Below are 25,997 nucleotides of genomic sequence, written 5' to 3'. Positions count from 1 at the left end.
ACCAAGCATGCTGAAGGAAAACATTCCAAAAATATACTGCTCAAAACAATTGAGGGAACACTATACTTTGCATTTTGGATCTTATCATTAACGAAATATTCAAAATTACACCAACAATTAAAGTTGCATGGATTTCCTTTACCATGTCTGGGTATGCTCCTAATAAGATAGCAGATAGTGTTTTGGGGATCACCTCCCAGACCTGACCAGTGCTTCTCAATGCAATTCATATGTGAACAATGTGATGGCCAGTCAATGACCAACACCTTTGGCATCCAGAATTTGCCTCTATACTCTGGCCATGTGAGGCTGGATATTGTAATGCACTAGGAGGAACCTATGTTGCATTCACTCCAGACTCTTTCATGTCTGTCACACAACTTGTCTAATATTTATACATAGAACAGGGCACACAAACGGAAAAATATCTTCTAGTGTAACAGTGGAATCTCTTGCATGCTATTGGAAATGTGCTGTGAGTTGCACAAAACCCCCTTGTACTGGCAGGTATGGATGTGCCATCCTTGAGGACCTGGGCTACCTGATTGGGTTGCAGGTACTGCCTCATGCTACAAATAATGACAATTATCCTAGTAAAATGCAAAACTAGAGACAAATCCGTGAGGAAGAATAAGGAGATTGCAATTTTGTGGCCACCACCTGCAATGCCTTCGAGGGTTGTTTAGCTGTTTACGTGTTGGCACTTTTATTTGCACCAAAGCAGATGAAACTTATATGCCATCGCTTATACTTACTAACTGAACAAATTAACGTCACTGAAGTTTAACTAAATTGTATTATATGTGATAATTAAGGGTTCCCATAATTTTTAAACTATTTTTTAAGCGCTCATTTTCGGTTGCCAAGAACAGAATGTAACAATTCAGCTTATGGACAGTAGATGGCATAAATACCACTAGCATAGTATGTTATTATATAAAGAATTTTTTATAGAAAGAAATACTATAGATGACTGTTTGATGGCATTATATGCACAGTATTTTATATAAGTTTTATTTGATGGCTTATATGCAAATTATATATAAATTGTTATAATTAATTATAATAATACATTGGTAGATAATTATATCAGGAGATGTAATATCTGGCACACCTAATGTGTGCAATTGTCATTAGACAGTAGCACAGACATCATGTAGATACAAGTCATGAGTTTCTGTAATTAACGTAACTATCAAACATAAGAATATTACAAATGTGATTTTGACAATAGCTAGCAGTTTGAGTATTTTTAGAAACTGCTGAGTGTTTAGGGTTTTCACATACGATGGTACAATAAAAATCAGTGAGCAGCAGTTTTGCAGATGAAAACAATATAAGAAGAAGAAGCCAGACTGGTTTAAGCTGACAGGAAGCACTCTTTATTACCATGATTAGAATTTCAGAATGCTGAACAAGTTGAAATTTGGGGCATATAAGCTTCATAAACAGAAGCACACAGGATCCACTTTCAAAATGCCCCCCTTTTCATTTCATTGAGGAGGTATACTACATGGAAGTTATACTGTATATAATAATATATTCTCAAGAAAATGTATATGAAAAAAAGAGAATAATTAATTGAGACAATTTTACACCGTTTTTGGGACCAAAACTGTTTATTAAAAAACAGACATAATTCAATATTTACTTCCTGCTGTTATATTTTTTCTTTTGTCAACAGATGTCAGTATTGAGAGGGTGTTGGCTATCATAGTCACTACATACTTATTTAAAAGTTTTGGTTTGCAAACACAGACAATGCTGTTTATTAGAATTCTTGTGTGTCTTGGGCCTTCTGTTCAATAGGTCGTAGTAATTGTCAGTGACATTTTATCTGCGTTGTATGTTTAAGATTTTAAGAATGCCCAAGGTCAATGACTTAGAACTCGGGCTTTACATACTTTAACTATTTAAATAATGTAAGCAGGGTGCAAGAAGTCTTTGGGTACAATACCAATATTACCATGCAGCTCACCAACCCACCAGCCATAGATGTTGTACTCCTAGAAAAGAAACAGATCACATCTGGAGGTAAATATATAGGTGAATTATTTATATATATATATATATATATATGTGTGTGTGTGTGTGTGTGCGTGTATCTCTGTATATATACCAAGGCGAGGAATCAATCCCAGGATTGAGCCTCATGCATTGTATTGTCAAAAGGAAAACCAGGCAATTTAGCAATATACTCCATGATATATGAACAGTGTGCGGCAGACCTTTGTGAAACGCATATCAGACTGGAGCTAGTCATGACAACAAAGCACACACTTAGTTATACATACAGCCTTGTCTAATATGGATTTTACTCCAGATGTATGTAGCAACACGTCTTTCTCTTAAACTTCACATCAGGGAATTAATGTGAGAAGAAATGTGATGCAAGGCAGGCATGGTGATATTAGGATGGTATTATAATTATTTCAGTTTGATGGCCTAGACAAATTCTCTGGGCAACATCTGAGCAAAGCAGTTTGATCACCTAATTAGTTATTGGCTTTAAACTTCTCATTACTCCAGCTAGGCTATGTGTTCCCCCAGTTATTAATCAGACTCCAGCAAGGCAAGGTTCCTGGCACTTATGAGCAACTAGTGGACAGAGTCCCAGTCCAGGCTTTTGACAAATGGACACAAAGGTGTTTGATATTATCAATGTGATGGCTGGTGAACATGGAAACATGGAGTGACAGGGAGAGACTTAGACTGTGTTCATAGTGCTTTAGCATTCCACAAGCACACGCAGTACATTTAGATGTGATGAGCTTGTCATCCATCCAGCGCCTGCAGAGGAGAGTGGGAACTAATTACCATCTCCTCACACACAGCGCCGCAAGCCTAATGTAGTCTTCAGCCCATGTAGACGAGCTGCTCTAATGATGTCAGGAGGAATGAATTCCAAGCAGGGGAATAATCTAATGGGGCTACCAGCATCTGCATTGCCTATGCATATGAGACTTCTGTGAACTCGAGACTTTTGTTTCAGAGCATCTAACCAAAGTTGATTGAATGTGAGTGAAATTGCAGGGCAGACAGAGTTGAGAGAAAAGAACAAAAATAAACCCACTCTCTTTTCAGGCGCTGCTGCAGGGCTGTTCTCCGTCTTGACATGAATCAAAGTTAATTTTACCTCTTCTTAAATTTTTGATTATCAACCACACCATTTTAATATACATTTATATTATACCTCTGTTACAGAGGTTTCACAGGTTTATACAACTACTCAAATTAAGGCAGACTCAAGCTAAGACAGACTATATTTCTCTGACAGTTATCAGTATTCAATCATGCTAGTCCTCTTTCATGTCTTATTTTTGTCTTTTTTTCATCTACTGTTTTAATCTACTGGAAACAGTGCACACATCTTAGAGTAAGAGGTTTTTGAGTGAGAAACAATATAGAATGATGGGCTCATCTTAATGTGAATTTGTTTGTAATTCTATTGTTATTTACTACCAGATAGAAGCTTGAAGGGCTTATGAACAAATCCATCACATCCTCATGTCAGTGGTGGAGGAGGAGAGGTGTGTTTCACTTTGACCTGTGTGTAGGCACACCTCATACACTATAAAATGCCAGTGTGCCACTTAGGGTGGTATGAGCGAAAGAAACAGTGTAGCACTGCCGATGACCTCTGTGTGACTGCTCTTTCAGAGATGGGTGGGGTTGGCACGGGGAGCAGCAGAGAGTGGGTGTTGCTATGGCAACACCTGCAGTCTGCAGCGTGTGGCTGATATCATTTATTTCTCACTCAGGGGGCTGGCGAGCGCTGGTATTCAAATGGGTCCATCACTCTCAGGCAGCCGGGGAACAGACTGGCAGCTAATGATGCCTTCAAAAGGAGCGGCTTAACTAGAGAAATGTCATATGGCATATGACAAGGTGAAGAGTAGCTCATGTGTTTAAAACATTAATGTAGCCAAACAACCAGATATGGACTATAGACTTCTTATTAATCCCTCTATTCCATTACTCTATATCTATTTTCTATCTAATCCATTTTCTTTTCTTCTTGTGTTTTTTCATTGGTTCTCTACAGTTTTTCTTTATCATCTTCCCTAAATTCTATCATTGGCACCTTAAGTTCTCAAGTGTCCTTTCTTTCTCATCTTTTAATTATTTACTTTATTTTCCCTCTTACCTATTCTGCCTGTTTTGCACTCAGCAACACACACACACATACACACTTAGGAGGCAGGAGAGATGCTAATAAGAATGAGACATGAGGCCTGTGCCGCAGGCCACCAGCTGACTGAGGTACGCCTTGGGAGTGATGGAGCGCAGGAAGTCTCTCATTGCCCTGCCGCTGAACCCGCCGTTCAGGCCTTGCTGCTCCCCCCTCCCCTTCATCTAACCCTCCCTCTCCTTTTTCTCTTGCTGTCATGCACTGGAGTGTATCAGCAGTACACACACCCAGGCTGCAGAGCATCTCTAGCTGTCATTATAAAGAGCATGAACACGCTGCCGCAATATTTGACACAGAACAAGTGAAACCAAACAAAATAAATACCCTGCGGTGATATCCTGGTTTCTTAAAGCATTCATCATGTAATTATATCCTAATCAGTTAATCAGTAACCAATGCATGTTAAGTTCCAATCACAGATAGAACAAGTTACCACATTTAAAAATGTGAAAGTTTACACATGTAGAATAGCATTTTACACATGTAGGCACCTTTTGTGTGCACTGATAAGCAACAATTAAAAGAACGATCCATACTTTAGATAAAACTGCCAATCTTTATAATCTATTACATTCGTGGCTATTCAACTATAGATAGTGCAAAATGATGATCAAAACTGTGGATGAGCAAATAAACTAGCTGCTGTTGTAAAAGTACGCTAGGGATTACTGATGGCTCTTTAACTTAATAGGCATTTAAAGTGGATTGTGTATGCTGCTGAGTGCCTGTAATGATGGCTGTTTATGTGGCCTTCCATTTATAATAATTAGGCAGAACGGGAGGGGGCTGCCGCCATGCAGTTCTGGACTATTGGCTTAGGCTGAATAATGACCTACTGTAGTTGACCGGGAGATGACCGTTGCCTTCTGCATGACCCCAGAACCCCAGACTCACCCCCAGCTGATTCTGCTGGTAAATAGAATGCCCAATGTGTCTATATAGTGGCTTGGTGTCTATTGCAATAATAAAAGCAGGGGGTTTTTTTTGTTTGTTTGTGTGTGTCTGTGTGTCTGTGTGTGTGTGTGTGTGTGTGTGTGTGTGTGTGTGTGTGTGTGTGTGTGTGTGTGTGTGTGTGTGAGGGAATGAGAAAAAGCAAGAGGAGGGTGTGGACACACACAACGTCTTATTGCTTGCCCCCTGTCTCTTTTCCTTAGGTTTTCCTTCCTTTTTATTGCACCCTTTTCCTTTTCTTTAGACATTTTGTAGGAATGACCCCCTGGGTGCTAGGGCAGCAAGAGCTTCCATTTTTCTGCAGCTGGTGAAGATATGACCCACTGGGGAGGAGAAAATAGTCTCACACAGACACAGTTAGTGAGAAGTGACCACTCACATACCAATAAATAATACACGTGCTTTGCAAGTTAGCTCTGTGGTGAGGTTTAGGGATAGGACACAACATATTGAGTACTTTGTAGATTGAATATAAATGTAAGATTTGTCCTCTCTGTAAAAATAAATAACATTGGCAAGAAATTTAAAAATAAAACAATGAGGTAAACCTGTATTATTTATTTGTCGTATTGGCTAATAATTATGTAAAACTTGTAAATGGATGCCACGAGTTACGTGAAGGAAATGTCCATGTTTAACCAGAAGGTGTCACTGGTGTACACAAGTCTTGCCAACAGAGTTTGAGCAGCTTAACACTTAAGGCTTCTGTCTAGTCCAGCGTTCCAGCCTATTTTATGACTCGAGGGTGGAAAGGATTGTTGGTGTGAAAGTGCAGTGCATGCTTCAAAAGGCATGGGGAACTGAAAGAGAGTGCTGTTAGGTGTCCTGCATGTTAAACAGTTCCTGGATAAGTTTGGCCTACATCTTTGGAGCTATAAATCTTTGCATGTCTCATTGCAGGATTTTTACGGGAATTCCATTGGGAACTCAGGCATGTGTTGAGTCTGACCTCTAAAGTCGTGTACTTTGAAACTGGGAGACATAAATTAGATGACAGGAATGCTGGAGAATGGGATGGTTGTAGAAAGAACAGAGAAAGTAATGCCGGTGAGGTCATGCTCCCCTTACAATCCTTCCTTAAACTTTTCCAACTTCTGTCTTTTTTTTTTATATAGTTGTTTACATTTTAATTGATTTTTATACCATAAAAACTGCGCTAGCAGGATGTGCTGCAATTAGCAATATCCTTTTTTTTTATCATGAATCATACTACCATTGAGCGCCATAATTAACTGCAATCACACAAGGACAAATAAAAGCGCGTTTGTAGATTAGAAACGCAAGTGCGATGTGATTAGTGTGGGGAGAAGAAAAGCCCTGAACATGCTTTGCTGCCATCAGTGGCCATTCTCTCCAGTGCTGAGGTTCGGCGAGGCTGCTTTAACGCTGCCAGATGGATGTTGGTTTCGGCCACTATTTCATGTTGTACCGTAGCGAGGGAGCCGCTGAAGGCGAAGCTCGGGGACTCTTACAGCCGAGCAGCCCTGAGCAGCGCAGCGCAGCGCAAAATTAACTCCGGCGAATTAATCGGGGCAAGATTGAAAATGAAACTCGGATGCAGATGAGCGAGCAGCTCGGCGTGTTTGTTTATTCTGCCACCGCAGGCTCCCCGTGCTCGTATACTTTACGACGCCGGAGGGCTGAACATACAGACCCCCGCTTTTTCTCTCTCACACACACACACACACACACACACACACAGAGGCGCACGCGCTTAGGCCTAATTGTAATTATCATCTTACGCGCGATTTTCTGGGACGCTGTTTGATACACTTGATTTCCAAGTGAAAAAAAAGATGGGAAAACCTCTCTAAACAAATACCCTTTACTCCTGTGCCGAATTTTAATAAACCAAACAAAAAAAAAACATTTTCATATTTTTTTGCATATAAGAACTCATCATGGCGGAATGGCTGGGGTGTGAAAAAAAGTTTTTTTTCTACGCGCGCGCCCTTTTATTGACCTATTTACAGATGCGGCACAGCCATTTTAAGGACACGCATGCATTGCAGAAACATTTGAGTCGATAATAACTGATCAGAAAACATGTTGAGTTCACATTCTCTGCTCTGCTGTAAGTCAGAAAACTACTACTACTGCGCTCCTCGATGCTTCTTCGGTGCGCTTTACTTCTGCGCAATCAGTCATAGCGCTACAGTACAAACCTGTTGGTTAGCACCAGTGATTTAGCACTTCTCATGTCTTTAGCACCTCGTAATTACGCTCGACGTTGACACAAATACACACGGCCTCCCCTCCACGCCTCTGGACAGCAGAATTTACGCGCTCTTATTTTATATGCACTGCTTTATGAGGGAGACTGTTAGAGGTAAGCTGGAGTTCTAGCCAGTCGCCCATAATTCATGTGTTGAGGTCAATGGTCCAGGCAAGCACTCGTAAAACAAAAACACCAAACCTTCCTGGTCTAAAACAACTCGGAGGTGCAGGAAATCCTCGTGTGGTCGAGGAATTGCTGCTAAAAATCATAATCTGGTCGTTTGGATCTTTATCACCATTAATAAAAGATTATGTGATGAACCACAGGGATCAATTACAGGTGGAATGTCATAAATCTACATGAAAATGCATTTACAGAATCATAACAGATTGGAGAAACAATCCCACAGTCTAAACTCCAGCATAAACTAAACGGAAAATAAATTATCTGTATAGGCTCTGGTAATTAATTCAAATGGATGATCGGAGAGTTACACTCATACACGCACTATTTCATGATAATGAGAACTACAGGTAAGCAACAGAGTGCATATAAAATATGGCATTGTGTTTAATATTATGTAGATGTCAGGTATTATAATGTTTCATTATTATTGCACAGATTGTGTCTATTTAATTCATCACAAACTGTTCACTTACACCTGACATAATTCAAAAGGCTTCAATATTATTGAATAAGAAAATAATGTTTTTTTCTAAAATGTTGTGCATTTGACTTACTGAGAGTCAAGGGGGAAATTAAATCATTGATTTCCAGTGTCTGTAAAATAGCTAGCCTGTGTATGCTGTTGAGACAGTACGTGTGTAAGATGTAAGCTATAGATTTATAGAACACTAGATGCTGAATGCACTAAATAAGAAGTCATGCACGACTAAACACTTGACTCTGTGTGATACAACCCCTGTAATGAATTAACAGCCCATTACTGGGAATCTAGCTATCGAGCAGTATTACACCAGTGACAAAAAAGTGTTATCACAACAATACCTCAACATGGCACACAAGGTAAAAGTGCTGACTTTACAAGCTTTTGCTTGAACCTTGCAAGAACACATGCAGAATATATTATTCTGCAGTTTTAGCATGTATATTTGTTTATGACATTATTGTTCTGTTGAATGTAAAAAGTAAAAATTTTGTGTATACAAAAATATATATATTATTGCACACAACATATTATGCTTCATAGAACCTTGTACATGTACATACAGGTTTTTTATGTATGAATTTAATTTATTACATTAAAAATATCCATTATCTTTTCTAATCTAATAAACTAATTTTGGTAACCATGTAGCATATGTCTACTGCTTGCCAGAGTGAAATAAATAAGGTTGCTAAGGTGCCTAAAACAAAGTAATTTATAATATTATATATAATATATATATATATATATATATATATATATATATATATATATATATATATATATATATATATATATATATATATATATGAATGTATAATATATAAAATGGACTGAAGCAAAAAGCCTCAAAAGGCTTTAATAAGTGAGTTTAATGTGTGAATAAAATAAGTGCAAAATCTGTTTGCATGCAGTTTTGTAAATGCAAAGAAACTGACCTTGCTTAGAATGTAGATGAGGTCTCCTCTAAGAAATGAAAGCTCGTCTGGCTTGTCTGCCTCACAGTCCCACAGGCCTTGATAGTAATTGGCGTAATCTGATGATGGATCTGATGAGGAAACACCAACAGACACAACTATTAAAACACATTCATGATTTTATTTTTTTGGTAAAGGCACTAGGTCTAGACAGCATGATAAACATTTCTCACCTGCTCTTTGCCTTTTCTTCGTGCTCTCATCAGACTGGTCAGAGAGCTCATCCTCTAAAAATGTGCCAGAAGCCATTTAAAAAAAAAATGAGAAAAGAAGGCCATAACCAAACTTTAAGAGTAAATGGTCCATATGTGCTTCTTAAGTTTAACACTAAAATTCAGTTCATGTCAATTAATGTTAAATTACTTGAACACCACAGTGTACTTGCCTGCCATACCATAGGAATTATAGAACAAAAGTGCAATTATCAAAAAATGTTTGCAGCTTTGATGATAGGGAAGATGCCATTCTGAATTTTTAGTTAGTATGTCAGGAAAGGCAGAGCATTGATTTAGGGTGTGGCACCTCTTGGTCTGTGAAGTGACAATGATAGCCTTGCTGCCTGTCTCCCACATCTATCTTCACCCTGTCAGCCTGCCGATAAAGCCACCACATAGCAACCTTATACTTCCCACAGCACAAATCGGCCCTCCACTTCCAGGAATTGTGTGTGTGTGCGTGTGTGTGTTGGGGGGGCAGAATTCATGCCCGCTCATGAATTTTTTTTACAGTTGGACTATTAAATATAGCTTTATTTTTTAAACCAAATAATTTATCATGTAGTTACATTCTATTGTAATATATAAGCTGAAAATGTGCAATTTAAAAAATCAATTTAAAATTTGCCACTAGATCAACAAAATTATATGCTTACATTTACAATAAAAATTACAATTCTTTCCATTTGGTAGTATTAAATGCCAGTAGAGTAAATTCAATCCCCTGATCTATGAAATGATACCAACCAAGATTTTATTTTTCAAGTGCAGTTAAATAAATTAAACTAGAAAAAAACTACATTGAACAAAATGGCTCAATAGATAGCTTAGCATTCCAACACCTTTTAGTCCTTTGAAAAAACACTGCACTCTCATAACATAATATCTTTTAAAGATATTACTGTAAAACCTTTCATTGCTAGAGGAACAGGAGGTTGAAGAGAGAGATGGATTAAGGGTGAGAGAGATGGTCATTTGATCCACCATCTGTGGGCAGCTCAGTTCCAGTACACACATGGCTAAGAAAGGTGAAAATGACAGCACTAAGGACTGATGTGTTTCTGCTCAGGGCTCTCCCTAAGTGCTGTCTGACTGCTGGTCCCATCTTGGGGTAGCAGATCTCCCCATATTTAGTTTGGCACATGGGAATGACTGTGACAGGGTGCCAAATGATCTGTTAGCCTTTTGCTATTCAGATAGGGTTCCTTAAAACTAAAACCTTTCCTTTCATTCATATGGTTCTTAAGAGTAATTAGTGTTCTAATGTTTCCTATTGGTTTAGCACACTGATGAAACAGCTATGTACCTGGCAGCACTTCATAGATGTCCTCTTCCTCCTCTTCTTCATCCACTCTTACTGCCCCTGGTCTGTCCTTCTTCACTTCCTGGCCACTAGGTGGTGGTGGTGGAGGCAAGGCAGCAGTAGAAACCTGCCCGAGATGTGGTGGTGGAGTTCCTGCCCTTTCTATATCATCATATGCCTCTTCTTCATCCTCCTCTTCCTCTTCCTCATCATCATCAAAGGGGATAAAGCTGGAACTCAGGTCTACATTTATAAAGAGAGACAAGATGAAAAGTATAAAACATCAAAAAAGATCAACAAACAATTCTCAGAATTGTCAGAAAAAATCATGGGAATGTTAATCACCTGAAACATATTTAAATATCTTCTTTGAATAAAGGGGAGGTGTCTCTCATGATTGTCACAAATATTGACCATGTAATATTTTTCTAAAGCAAATTTGCCAACACATACTGGTGTATATTATGGTTAATGATAGAAATTACAGTTTTGTATGGCCAAGGTAAGTAGGAAGAGTATAAACAATCTGAGAGGTGTTCATTACTTCCCGCAAATCAGAGACTCACAAGGAGCCCGTTTTAGAGCTGTGGCCATGCTCCAGATCTGTCTCAGATAGAGATGGGACCTGATTGCAGGTGACTGAGCTCTGTAACACAGGCTATCACATCCTCACTGCCTGGATGCCAAGCAGGGCCAGATCAATGTCTATGAAAAATGGCCCAAGCACAGCCTAATCAATTTCCCGTAAAGAGCGCTGTGCTACGCGGAAGAGGAGGCAGAGTGAAACACGTGGGACTCAGGAGCTGCATGACATACTTTATGAGGAGGTCTACAAAGCACCTGATTGGCTGAGCTCAGAAAGGTATTTATAAGCATCAGTCTTAAGCAAAGCATATCCCCTTTTAAACACTGACATTGTACAATTGTCCTGATCAAAATTTATAAAAAGGCTGTGCTGCATTCAAGCAAAATTATTCAGCATAATGTATTGTAGAGTATTTACATGGTTAAAAGAGAATCATGCACCCAGTGTAACCTACCCTTTAGGACAAAATTTATTTGGTCCACCCATTCCCTTGCCTCACGGGGGCTGCTAGCAGTGAACTGCAGAAAAAAGGCACAATTGAAGGAGCAAATAAGCAGGCCTCACTGTAATAATACAACATAGCTCTAAACAAACAAAATGGCATTTAAGAGTGGTTGGACAAACCTGGTAGGAACGCCTTCCTGGAGCATTCATCTCAAAGCAACAGTTTTTCTTGGAGTCTTTACGCAAGTTGGATACCAGCTCTGCACTATAGCCATTAATATAAAACGATCCTTTCTGTTGTTTGTCTGGAATTATAAAATTTGTAACAGTAAACATAAAAATCTTTATGACCACATTAAATATCACGACGAAACAATTCAGCTGAGTGAAATGGACATACCTTTTTCACTTCCAAAGTAGTAAAATATGGTATTGTTCAGAACACACCACCTTTTCTGCCACTCCATCCTAAATAAGCTATGATCTTGTAAATGAATGCAAAGGACAATTGTAAATTACAGTATGCATTCAACAAACGTCATAATCGCTCACTTATTTGACAATCCTGTGATTTTTTTTTTTCTTACCCCGTCTTTTTTTCTCCAGATAGCCCTGCTTCAGAATATTACTTAGATCTTGTGCTGCCACTATGGGAATATCTCCAAAATCTAAATGAGGACAACCGAGTAGGAAAAACTCAATAAGATTAATGTAACAGCATTTTTTATGCTATTAATAACAAGATGGTGCATCAGAAGTTGTTATGTCAGATTTCCAAGCACAATGCTCTCCTGGTAGAAGGCCAACAGAGAGCTCTAAAGCTGAACTCAGACAATGTAAACACATTTCTTGTCAGGAATTAGAGATTTTATTGCAGCTTTGGGAAACAAAATGGATCAATAGATATAGAGTGGTCCAGTCTAGGTAATCAATTGAGCAACTATAGGGGGATTAATGTGGGAATTTCGGTTATTAAGAAGTATTCAGTACGAGTGTCAGGAGATCTATTCTTTATCAAATATCTGCATGCTTATATCTCCTACTTCTAATATTTTATAGTGATTTTTAATATTAATATTTCAGTCAATATATTTGAATTTCAATATTTCATCTGGTTCATGTGTTATACATAGCTTTTTTTAATAGTGTTAAATCAATCTTATGTTTTTGGGCAGACACAGTAGAAGTCCTTTCTAATAACAGATGGTACACAAAGCTAAAATTATTCTTGTTTTTACCTTTCATCAGTTTCGGACCACCACAGAGGGCCTCTGAATTGAACATGAGACTGATTTAAACTCTATTTCTAAATGCTCCCATGTTTTAGGGCACATATGACAGTGGATACTATTCTTTAAATGGGGGTTATGTATCACCTGTGACATGTTGAATGTTATAGTGCATTGTGTATTATAGAAACCCTCAAAGAGCTTGCACTTCCAAAGTTACTTGTAGGTGGTAAGTGAACTTCATAACATCCCCATAATAAATCCCTTGTCAAAATGAAGATTACATCAACCCGATAAGCTTGTGGTGATGGCATGGGGCCAAGTGATATTCATTGTTTCCATAAATAAAATTTAACACATTAAAATCATCTAACTGAATACGCAACACCTGTAAAGGCTGCCCTTTTTTGACACAATTACATAGTCTCATGAAAAATGTCTTCACTGGCACTGGATTTCAGACAGATGAAAACAAAGTTCCCTGACACTTGAACACTCACAGGCACCTTCACTCAGACATCAGCCTGTTGTACACACACACCAATGTCCATGTCATCATAAATACAATTGCAGTACATGTTTGTCACAGCTAGCTTGATATATCAACATCAAAAAGAGCCCTTAGTCGACCAAATGATCCATCCTCCTCTCTGTTCATTTTTTCCTCTTGTTCCTTTATTCTGACACCTTTTAATCCCCTCATCCATCTACACCTCCCCTTCTTCATTTATCTAAGGGGTCAAGCGGTGTTAATAGTTTAGCAGATATAGTATAAACAGAGAAAAGATGAGAATGGCTAAAAATGACATGGAAAGGTCTCTCATCTTCACACACCCACTGACAAGACAGTCTAGAGTGATCAGCACATACAGTGGCACCCTGTACCTCGAGCAATGAATTAAAGGTAAGGGCTAGGGCATTCTAAATCCTTTAGTGTCTTTTCAGTTGATAGAAGAGAGGGGTGACTGTGGAGGCCTATGTTCTTTTATTCTTCCACAGGGTAGCAGTGTAACCTAAAATTTCGCTTTTAGACAAAAGAAAAGAAGACTCAGTGGTCTGTTCTTGATCCCACCCATCCATGCAAGATTCCCATTGGCTAAATTCAGTATCCAAATTCAGACACCTAGTCTTCACAAACCAATTAGAGGTGATGTTTTTGTATCTGACAACAAAGAACAGTCAAAGCCAACTATACAAGTGCTAAGTACAAGATTGTATGAGGGCCAGATATATAACATTACTCAGGTTTTAAGACTTTACTATTAAAAATACTAAATAAATAAAACAAATACACACACACTGCAGAACTAAGTCATAAGACTTCATAAAAAATTTAAATTAAATTAATTAAAGTGCCTAATAATTTCACTTTAAATATAAATTGCATATTAAATAATTCAGAACAGTGTTGTTTTATAATTATTTTACCACTAGCAGTGCTCTGTTTTTGCTCTGTCTTGGCTATTTTTAAGTGGAAATGTTAAGCTTTTTCACTTAAAAATATTCTAGGGCTAAATATTAATATTTCAGGACATCAATGCTTTCAACAGCACTTTAATCCAGCAAGGCCTGAATTTATTTTTATTCCATTATGTGAAACTAAATCCAATACCTTTATGTAAGTCAGATGGCAGTCAGTCTCATATTTATTTAGAAAATTAATGCATTATAGTATTCTAATTTTGTTACAATTGCATGAGCTTTACTTATATTAAATGAGTTGATTCCTATACACTGAATTCATGTAAAATTATAGAATAAGTGAGAATTTATTTCAGAATAGAGTAAGAATACATTTCTTATATTTATATAATAACATATTCATTTAAGTCCAGCGTCTACTTTTGTGGTTGAACTGTCTGCAGGTTTGTTGGTCCACTGGTTGATAAACAGAGCACCGAAGAGGAAAGGAAAGAGGTAAGAGAGGGAGCGAGACAAAGCTAATGACTTTCCCGCGGGCACTCTCTGTTGCTGCCAGAGATGGCGACGTGATGCATGGCACTGCTACTGCTCTGTGGCAGGGGAAGATTGGTGGCGGTAAGGCATCGAGTGAGCCACGCAGGGCTGCGTTTATCAGTGCCACTGCACTAGTGGAGCTCTGCTTTCTCTCTAAGCTAAAGCCAGTGGCCTGGCCTTTCAGCTGCAGCACAGCTCTGAGTCACATCGTCCCTATCATACCATTATGAATTACCTGGCATTTACGTCTCAGTTATTGTTCTTTAGGAACTCATTCCGCACTCAGGCGCATAGACCATTCAGAATGAAATGGCATTAAAAGCAAATGCAATCAATGACAAAGAGAGATACCAAAATCTATGAAACATAATTCTTCAGTAAATAGCATATTTTGAGCAGACCAAATACGTTCTTTTGGAAAAGCTCTGAGGTGCATTCACTCAGCAGAGTTAAGTTGTAAATGTAATAGTGCTTCTCATCTACTTATTATTATACTCTCTGCAAGGTGTTATGAGCTCAGCTGTTAATCCTGCTATAAAATGTGATTGATGTTATTGTGACCTGAGGAAGTTAATATACTTAGCCATTACTTTCCACTTCATTTTGGCTACAAGTCAATCAGGAGGCTGTGTTAAACCAAGGAAGGAAGATGTAGGTGTGAGCACTTTTATATATTTATCTTAATAGATTATGTGATAAACATGACACAGTCATGCTGTACACTCATTTCAGGACATTCTAAATGAAAGAGATAGGGACTGCCCCACAGTCACCCAACACATAGAACTGGGACATCATTTAAAAAACCACAATAAAAAAAAAACCATAGCAGTCACTAGAAGGTAAAAAAAGGTTACAAATAGGATACTTTTCTATTTAACATATGGAGAGGTAACAGTTCAGTTAATCATTTGACGAGGTGTTGTTGTCACAGTTGTGCTGTGTGTAATACATTTATATTACTGCAGAACATCAGCAAGGAGTTTAATGTAGGAAAACCAATCTAATAAAAGTCTGAGGGTAGAGCCTGAGGGTCTTCCTGTGTGGGCCAGTATGGTATACGTCTATTTACTCCTGTCCATCAACCTGATAAAGCCCAAATTAATTTTATAAAATGACTAAATTAAGTTGAAGCAGGTTTGTAATTAAATTCAAACAGGGAATTTAACCAATACAAATCCTATATCCCAAACTTTAGTCAGAGGGTAGTTCTCCCCACCGAGTCACTGGCTTTTCTGTGTGTCTTTAGTTGTGTCCAAAGAAAGTACAGGTCCAGTGGCTGACCTCAGTTTGAACTCTGGTGATGAGGTGAAACAGAAGGCGCTGAGGTCCCTAGAGGCCGAGGCAGAGGCTGGGGAGGAATGCTGATCAGAGAGAGAGAGAGTGGAATTGCTGCACTCTCCTGCACTGCACTTGATTAGGAAAAAGGATCCACTCATGCCATCCTTACATCCCCTCGCCAATGCCAATACTCTAGCTGCATATAGCAAAGAGCAAATTGATACATTTGTTCTCATTAAATGCAAGGCTGTAGTCCCAGAGCTTTGCTTCCACAGAGCCCAGATAAGCAGCGATGGACACAGAAAAATTAAATAATAAAGGGGAGAAAAATAAATGCCTGGATGAAAACCACAACAGGAGGTATTTGTAATCTTCATTCTTTTTCCCAAGTCAGTATGGACTGATGTGTTGTGACTGAAAAATATATTATTCACCAAATTTGCATGCATTGTACATAATGCACACATATCATTAAGTCTGGATCCAACAAGAATAGAAAAATAGACCAACTTAAGATTACAGTAATGTAAATATTTTCACACCTAAACATTGTAATGCCAAAACTACTTTCTCTCGCAGCTTTTGGTGAATAAAAAAGATTTAACTTTAAGCTATGACAGGGCACACACACACACACACACACACACACAAATAAAGATTAAGCCCTAAAATGTCTATTCAATGTGTAATACCATCCTTTCAAATACCACACTGTACTTTTACATAATTTGATTTATGTTCCAAAATTCAGGAAAATTGACAAAACTGTAGAATTAATTTAATGTCCACAATATTAAAAATAATAATAATAAAAAAACAACAACTCTGATTTCACTACAATTTATAAATCTATAAAAAAAAATTACATTAAATGTTTCCTTAATTTGACATTTAGGGAAAATGTCTAAAAGGTCTAAAAATGTTCAATTATTGAAAACTAATATGGTGTTTTTATTTAATTTTTTTCTCCATCTTCTTCTTCTTCTTCTTCTGCTTATTATTATTATTATTATTATTGTTATTATTAATTATTATTATTATTATTATTATTATTGTTATTATTAATTATTATTATTATTATTATTATTATTATTATTATCGTCATCAATATTATTATTGATTTATTTGTATATTATTTGAAACAATGTCATCCAAATCATTATATTCAGCTTTATCAGAAGTGTTTATGTTGATCATAGGATGGGGTGTAGTCAGGTCACCTATTTAACACCTATTGAGTTTGTTTCTGTTACTTGTTCATTAAATATGATTGGCAAAATGTAATTATAAAACAGGTATTGCTCAACATGAATGTACGAAAAAGATATTCACAGTAAAATCAACTAAAAATCATTTAATTGTATTGTGTGTGTGTGTGTGTGTGTGTGTGTGTGTGTGTGTGTGTGTGTGTGTGTGTGTGTGTGTGTTTGATCACGGTTTTTTTTTGTCACCTGTAAGAAGATGATAGTTACACGATGGAATATGAGTGCTATGTGAGAGTATAACTAAACAGAGCCTAAAGCCTGCATGCGCGTGTCGCTTGTCTGTAGAGGGTAAATAAAGACACGCGATAACACTCAATAATCCTGGAGGGAATGTGTGTCGGGGTCAGAGCGCGAGACGGGTCCGTTACCATCCTGCGCGTTCCAGTTTGTCTGATGAGGAACAGACAGACCGCTGGCCCGCGCCTGCACCGGCTCAAGGCCACCGACACAGTATTTTAATTTCGTCCTTATGTGGTCAGCATGGATATTATAAATTGCTAACCCGTCCTTGCACATTGACCAGCACGTAAATTTACCAGATATATTTTACCCGGAATGTGCCAATAAAGTAATGAATATACGTATATATATATATATATATATATATATATATATATATATATATATATATATATATATATATATATATGTGTGTGTGTGTGTGTGTGTGTGTGTGTGTGTGTGTGTGTGTGTGTGTGTGTGTATTATTCAACGTTTGAATTGTGCAATTAATGTTATTAGTAGTAGTAGTAGTAGTAGTAGTAGTAGAAGTATTAGTAGTAGTTATTATATATATATATATATATATATATATATATATATATATATATATATATATATATATATATATATATATATAATAATAAGTACGTTAAATAATACATAAATTGTAATAAAGCAAATAAAAACAAATAGTAACATTAGTAACACAAATTTATTTTTATTTTATTTGTGTTAAAACATTATTTTAAAAAGCGGGTCATCAACGTGCAAAATAAATCCTATAATGTAAAATAGTGTTGATTGAGTAGGGTCCTTAGTATTTCTACAGATAATTACTGTTTATTTTGTTATTAAAACAAAACATCAAAGACGATTAGCTCAATTCGGAACTAAGTCCTTTTCATATGCTAATGTTTTCGGGTTATAATTTCAGCTCAGCCTTCACTGAACTTCACAACATTCATGCAGCTGTGTAAAAAACACTTCTTTCTGTAGTTGCGGCGATAATTATAGAATGGGTTTTTATTCACTTCACTTAATGTTAGATTGTATCTGAATAAATGTTGGTCATATTTACGTATTTATAATTGACCTATTACATTTTCTTATACATTTGTTCATTTTCTAAATGAATTCAAAACCGTTTGAACTTCAATTAGTTACTCTTTTAATAATTATTCTTTTATTCTAGTCATTTTAAAATATTCCTATATTTGATTGAAACAAGAGGACATTGTCAGTGGAAATAGTATTGCCGAAATAATCAGAATCTGGTGATTGTTCAAACTCTTCTCCATTCAGCAGCTTTTTTTCCGTCCTGCTCGCTAATGCATGCAGAAGGCAGAAGACTATTGACTAGGTGCCTGCTTAGGTTCAGTCAACATTAATGTACACAACTGCGCGCTGCTTTTAAGATTAGAGCGACGAAACGCTAAGTGAGTGCTAATCCTCCACTCATGACTAGGCTATGCATTAGTTATATCATGTATCTTATTGTCTTCCAGGACAGATGTGAAAGGTTACAGGCAAGTTGAGTTTGCTTCCACTGGCGCTGCTTTGAAAATATTAAGGAGGATGGGGAAGTTCCAAGGAAGTGTTTGTATTGGCTAGGTCGAGCTCATGGCCAGCAGCCAGCCATTCTCTCTGCATGAAGAATCACTCTTCGGAAAAAAGCCTCAGGCCTGATACTACCATCACTTTTTCACCTCGGTCTCTCACAGTTGTCTATGCTTCGTCCAAAAAAAGATATGGCAGAATAATACACTGACACTGCACCACCATGGTGGCGTCCAACCCATATACTATTGTCCTGAATGTTCTGACAAACAGCACACATGACGTGGTTTGCAGAACGTAGTGAGGTTTACAACCAAATATTTTGATTCTATTTTGGCATAGCCTGCTATTTCCAGTGCAGCAATCTATTTATAATATTCTGAGCACAAAGTGTTAGATGATGTCATATTACTTTTATGAAAAAGTTTCTGTCTTTTCCTTCATATACTGTATTATTAAGTGTAAATAAACTCAATAACACAGGGACCTTAGCTATAATTGTCTCTTTACCTCTTAGAAGTCTCTTTACATCTTAGATTATACTTTGGAATAGAAGTCATTATCTGAATAAAGTTAAAAAATGTTTTACCTAATGTACATTTTGTGACTTATTACAAATTTGAGAACATTTTATTTGGTACATTTTAATATTTTAGTACTTTAAATTACAGTATATATTCTTAATTCATACATGAGGAACAGCATAACAGCATGCAATGAAAGACAGTACCCACAATTGGAAACATGACCGTACAATCTCAACTCAGTGTAGTGACTATCATAGTGATGCTGAGGAAAAACTTAAAACTGACACGCAGAGAAAATTGGTAACACAGAGCCTTTCTAGTGTATGTAAAGACTCACACACTTCCACAGTATTCATTTATTTCCCTAAGAAAGCATCAGGCCACCTGGGCCTTGCATTGAAACTTCATTAATCACCAGAAATGGAATCCAAGGGAGAGAAAAATCAAATTCTCATTTGCAAGATGGCAAAGGGGGGGATGGGGGGAGGGGTCAGGCTAGGCACTGATGGTGGATTGGACAGTTTACATTTGTTTACAATGGACAGTTTATCTTATGTATTCTAAAAATACAAAAAAATTTAAGAAACCACTGAAATGAATAGGAATTTCTATAAATGTCCATTCTTCATTTTCTTAATGAAAACAATAACCACCTCCATTCTAAAAATCCCCTTGTGTGGGTATGAGTGGGGGAAAGAAAATGGTGAAGTTGTCGGAAAAAGTGTGTGGTGTGTGTCTGTGGGAAAGAGGGAAGTAAAGAGAGAGAGAGAGAGAGAGAGAGAGAGAGAGAGAGAGAGAGAGAACGAAAGATAAAAAGAGAGGGAGGGGAAATTTCCACATTTTTACCAGCAAAACAGCCTCTGAACTTTTGAACCTATGTGGCAGGAGCATTGATATACATAAAATATTTCAGATTCTGAACGTGTTTTAGATTCCAGATCTATAGTCTGAAATAAAAAACAGATATCTAAACAACGTGAAACAGCTTGCTTTTATTGCCCAACATGCTAATAGGAGCATAAAAGTATCATTAAGGTATGGGAAATTTTTGTAAACTAAATAGTGGGATGATGGCAAAGATGAAAATTTCTGCGGTGAAATTTTACAGTCTAGCAAATGACTTCTTAGTGAAAAGGGTATCTATTCCTACACTGGCGATATAGAGGTGCAAGTCAATAATGCTGCCACACATAGTCAGACAGGTCATGAAGTGACCAGCACAACACAAGGGGTCAAAAGTTTACAGAAGGGAGGAAGCTCCACTCAAAGTCTGGATACTCACAGAGTATGTTTTAAAGGTTGACATAAGACCTTGAAAGGCTGAGGATCTGCAGATAAACACTCTCAACTAAAGTTTACTACACTATGCATGAGCACACACCAGGGTCATTCAAGGTGCAAAATATCCACTATTATATTTCCACCTATTTGGGGAAGCAGCATGAAAATTGTAAGAACAGAAGTGTAACAAATACACCTTGACAAAACCTCCTTAAGTTCGCTAAGGATTAATTACAAAAGTCAATCTACTAGCCGATATCTTCATTAATTTAGGCCCAGTATGGCCCTGAAAAAAATCTAATTTACATCTCTATCTAATTTGTGATAGAGATTTAGCACAACTGAGATTCCATTCCTACCTTCTGATTGGTCTCTTCCATATTGCTGTTTGGCTACTGTGAGCTGAGATAACAGCAATAGCAGAAGCTTTTGTTTCAACACATAAATCAGTCAGCAAGCACAAAGAGCTCTGGCCATGTGCGGTGTCTGATACCACCCAGCCATTTCTACTCACAGACCACAATGTTTCTAACCATACAAACTAATTCTGGCATATAACTGCCATCCAAAATAGGTAGTGTATAAAAATCATCTTAAGATTTAAAAACAGATTAAGCTGACATTTGAACATATTTTTAGATAATTAATTTTAAATATCAAAATTATGTTTAATTTATTATCTCCAGATCAGAATAAAATAAAAAATAAAAATACAGTGTCCCCAAATATATGCCAGTTGTCTGGCTAAAATTCTACTGTATGACAGAGTCCCTAAACGCCTGCATGACTGCTGTCATCCAGACAAGGTCTGTGGAGAGGCTGCATGCACAGCCGGGTCAAACGTGCAGTCTATGGGTGAAACTTAGTTCACATTACCATACAGACAGGCGCCCTGACAATGGAGTGCCCATCTGTTCCTGTCAGCCATAACAAATCTGGTGTCAGGATCCTCTCTGGAGATGAGGAGGCAGTATTTGCTAAATGAAATAACACTGACTCCTCCTGCCAGTCAGTCAAGCTCCCTCCTTCTCCCCTTGGTTTAGAGACTCTCTCAGCTTCCTCCTCATACAAATGACATAGTGGCATCACTGAATGGAATATCTGGATTATATTTACTCTCCAATATAAGCCTCATTCTGTAGTGAGTTTTTAAATCCTTTAAACTTTTTATTTTTAAAGAATAAGACCCAATTCATATCACTTATTGATGTATTTAATGTTCCTTTGAAAAAATAAAAAGCATGTAAGGAATTTCCTATTTATTCTCTCTGAGAAATTAAATGAATATGAATTTCAGTACTAAAATGGAGCTGAAGGCCCATAGTTAAGCAAATGAAATATTCAGTGTTTCCTCAAAGGTCTTGGAATAAGAGTCCCCATTGGTGAACTAAACATGAACCCTGAACTGCACTTGCCCCCTTTGGTCATTATCTTTATTAAAGGAGTGTCATGATGTGATTCTCCACGTAAGCTTTGTCCCCTTACCCTTAAACTCCTTTTACTGCAGCCATATTAGATCACATAGTTTCCTTCTTTTGCTCCTAAAAATGGGTGCACTAAATTAATATGATCTTTAAAAATATTTCTTCAATTAATTCGTTTTTTATAGGCTTATAAGGTTATATATATTTAAGCACAAAAAGACTTTTTATGTCTTCTGTGAGCAGAACTTTGTATGCATATGAGTTTTTTTTTTTGGACAAGAAAAAACAATAATCCTTGACCATTAGATTTGCAAATTATTGCAAATTTATAATTTGGTAATAGCGAGAATATTTTTACACAGTGAAGTGTGTGAAGTGAAATAAATGTTTTTCTCCCTGAAACGACCATCTCCTTTTAAAGAATAGCAATGGCAGATGAGTGATCGGGAAAAGGGGAACAGACACAGCCCCTCAGGTATAGGGTTGGGTTTCAGGCCCAGCTGGTAAGAGAGAAATTGGGGATGATGATCAGTCATGGCTCTGGCCTGGAGCAAAAGTGCAACCACGGTGCAAACTGGTTTCTGGAGATAAAAAGCAGTCAGGGCACCAGAGTGTGGGCAGATGCAACATCCTGACAATTTCCAGAATGCTTTATATCATTCTTTCTCTGCATTGCTTATGATAACCTTTACCTTTTACACTTTGAATTTGATCACAATCATGGTCATGCCCTAGGAAGGACTGGCATTCAAAGAGCCAGATAGAAGACTTCAATCACACCGATTGTGTTTTTCTACCACTAGAGGATGCTCTGCATCCCTTTTCTGTTGAGGCTAACTAAGGCAATGGAGACAGACCCCCACATCCCCACCCCCACATCTTCTTCTCCGTATCGTAAACTGGCACATAGCACCGACGTGGGAATCCACTAGAGGGTGATCTGTTACCAAACACACCGCCACACTGTAGTTTATCATCACTCTGCCCAGTGAAATACTGACATTCTTCAAAGATATTGCTCCCTAAAGTTCTTAAAGAAACTAGCCACATTTTGCACGACTTTTCCATTATGAACTGGTTACACATGCAGTTTAACACATGCATGTATATAATGGAAAAAAAAAACTTCTCTTCAAGAGTGCAAGCTCAAAGTTTTTTCACATCAATTTTAGATGTTGGGTAATTTATTTACTAAATACAGAACAATACAGTTTTGATGTCTGTTAGTGTAACTGATCTGCTCTTGCATTCTTCCTTCAAACAACTGAACACATTGTGAGAACCCAAAAAAATTGTGAGAGATGGTGATTCAGGGACATTGCTTAATTTTAAAATAAAAAACAATTAAGCATTAAACTCACATTTATATGAGTCATAAATTTTATATAAAGCCTAAGAAAAGACAAACACACGGAGAGGCTTGAACTCACATTCAGGCGCAGTGTCCTCCTGATTGTCTGAATGGACAGACTGATCATCAGAAGGAGCAGAGCGTCCCAAGCTACTGTGGTTGTCATCTGAACTGTCCTCATACCTGACATCAGCTGAAGAAAGAGAACTTTTTTGAGATTTTTTAGAAGATTAGACACAAACATATGGGTTATATACTTAAATAAGAGGAACATGAATCAATCAAGTTTTAATAGATTTTTTTTACAATACTGACTTATATGATCTTCATCGTTTCATTTGTTTATACAGTTTTGTGTCTGAAAAACATGTAAACAAGTATGACAAAACATGCTAACTCACGTCTGTATGGAAATTCCTGAGGATTTCTGGGGGGAAAAGAAATAATTGAAGATAATTACAGATAATAATTAGAAGAAAAATATTAAATCACAATTATTAAAAAATGGTATTATTTTTAAATAAATGAGTTTACAGCGATATGTCATCATAATTAAAAATCGTCTAAACGGACTTGTAATGTTTATTGATTCAATTAATAATATTTAATGTAGGGTTTATTAATAACAGAAAGGTCATAGAAATACAATCTAGAACTATTTTAGATCATTCTCTTGCAATTGTGTAATATTATGTAGTATAATTTTCTTTTTATTTACTCCTATAAAACTAATACTTATTTGAAATAATTGAACCACATTTTAAACATTTTTAAATACTTAAAAAATAATGTGATAAACACGCTCTGTTGATGCTTCAGTGATGTATATTTATCTTATATAATCTATTCTTGTGAACTAGTCCTTTTCATTGCTTTGCATCTGTTATAATTACACAGTGTGTAGTGTTTTATTTGTTTCTTAATTCTGGGTAAAACTCAGTGCCTTAGTGGAACCATGCTACAGTGGAAAATGTAGCATGCTTTTTTTACCTGCGTGCAACAAAACCACAAAGCTAGCAGAGGGAAGTGAAGCATGTTCACTCTACAAGAAACATACCAGATATGAGTTTCCTGAGTTAACATATTACTGCTAGTGGGAACACATTTTTGAAGTTATGATAAGTTTTTTAGATCCTTATACTGATGGTCATGTTGGTGAAAAAAGTTTGTTATACACGTTTATATGATTCATTGGGAGTTGATGATAGAAGAGATCAATACAGTGAAAGGTCTTACCTGTTGTGAACAATTCGAAAGTTGTTTAGTAGTATTTCTCTTTTTTCTTGAGCATGTCTGCTGAGGTTTTCATCCTGCAAAATACCTGAGACAAAAAGCTCACAATCTGAAAAAGACCATTCATACACACACACACACACACACACACACACACACACACACAAACACACATACACAGATTATCTGATGGCACAAAACAAAACACAATTTTGAAATGCTGATATTAAAGCAAACTATGTTTTCAATGTGGTATACATTTTTGCCTTTATATAGTATCTCTAGAAAATATGCAAACCTTTCCAGCCAGCACGTTACCAAAACCGGTTAATGCAAATGCTGCAAAATACCATTGTGTGTGTGCATCTGACAGTGGTTTTGTGTTTGAATGAGGAAGATATTAATCTTAAAGTGTCAAACTGTAAAGGTCTAACTGAACTGTACATGTAATCCTCTTTAATATCCAATAATAACACGGTATGGCTCATTGCCATACATTTAAGATGGGTTTAAACAGCTTTATCCTAATTTAAATCTTTTTTTATAAAATAAAAGATAAAAGAAAATATTTAATCAACTATTTAGTCAGAAAAAAAATAGTTTCTAAAAGTTGTTTGCTATGTTCCATGTGTGCATTGTTTAAAAAAAAATTTACATTTCGTGTATTTTGTAAATGTTTTTTAACAATTCACAGCATTACCAAATGCAAAAAAAAATAAAAATAAAAATAACAACATTTATTATTAGAGATGTAAATCATGCCCACTGATAAGCCAAATTTTAAAGTGCAATATTTACTTGTTAAACTGACAAAAGCACAATCATAAAACACTAGTAATCGCTTGAGGCAGTACCTTCGAGAAGCCTTCTGATGTCATCAGAAATCGTTCCCATTAATTCTCTGAATGTCAAACTCCAGTGAAAAAATTGAATGAAGAATAATCCTGTGTTTTTTTATTTCTTTATAGAATATAAGTTCTGAGTAACTATGCTGTCTCTTCAATCTACCAAATGGCACTACTCAGTGTGGCAACACAGACATCCTCTGAGTGTTCAAGGAAGAGCACAGCATTTCATCTGTGGTTTGAAACTGAAACTAGTTTTGTTAAACAAATGTG

The 25,997-nt window shown here is 36.8% G+C and overlaps 1 protein-coding gene across 1 annotated transcript; it reads right to left on the bottom strand.

Annotated features, from left to right (window-relative positions):
- Window positions 1-1,549: 1,549 nt before the first annotated feature.
- skap1 (src kinase associated phosphoprotein 1) lies at window positions 1,550-25,929 on the bottom strand. The gene is made up of 12 exons (XM_046854574.1): window positions 25,734-25,929; window positions 24,883-24,988; window positions 24,048-24,073; window positions 23,726-23,839; window positions 12,141-12,221; window positions 11,954-12,037; window positions 11,734-11,858; window positions 11,564-11,627; window positions 10,527-10,766; window positions 9,179-9,232; window positions 8,967-9,076; window positions 1,550-2,006 (listed from the first exon to the last, which is right to left on the bottom strand). Exons 1-12 carry the CDS (start codon window positions 25,771-25,773, stop codon window positions 1,914-1,916), a joined length of 1,137 nt encoding a protein of 378 aa, XP_046710530.1. The 5' UTR covers window positions 25,774-25,929; the 3' UTR covers window positions 1,550-1,913.
- Window positions 25,930-25,997: the final 68 nt, after the last annotated feature.

Source organism: Silurus meridionalis, chromosome 7 (genome assembly GCF_014805685.1).
Source record: "Silurus meridionalis isolate SWU-2019-XX chromosome 7, ASM1480568v1, whole genome shotgun sequence".
Classification (NCBI taxonomy): Eukaryota; Metazoa; Chordata; class Actinopteri; order Siluriformes; family Siluridae; genus Silurus; species Silurus meridionalis.
Note: the sequence above shows the minus strand (reverse complement) of the source record. Positions and strands in the feature narration are given on the sequence as shown.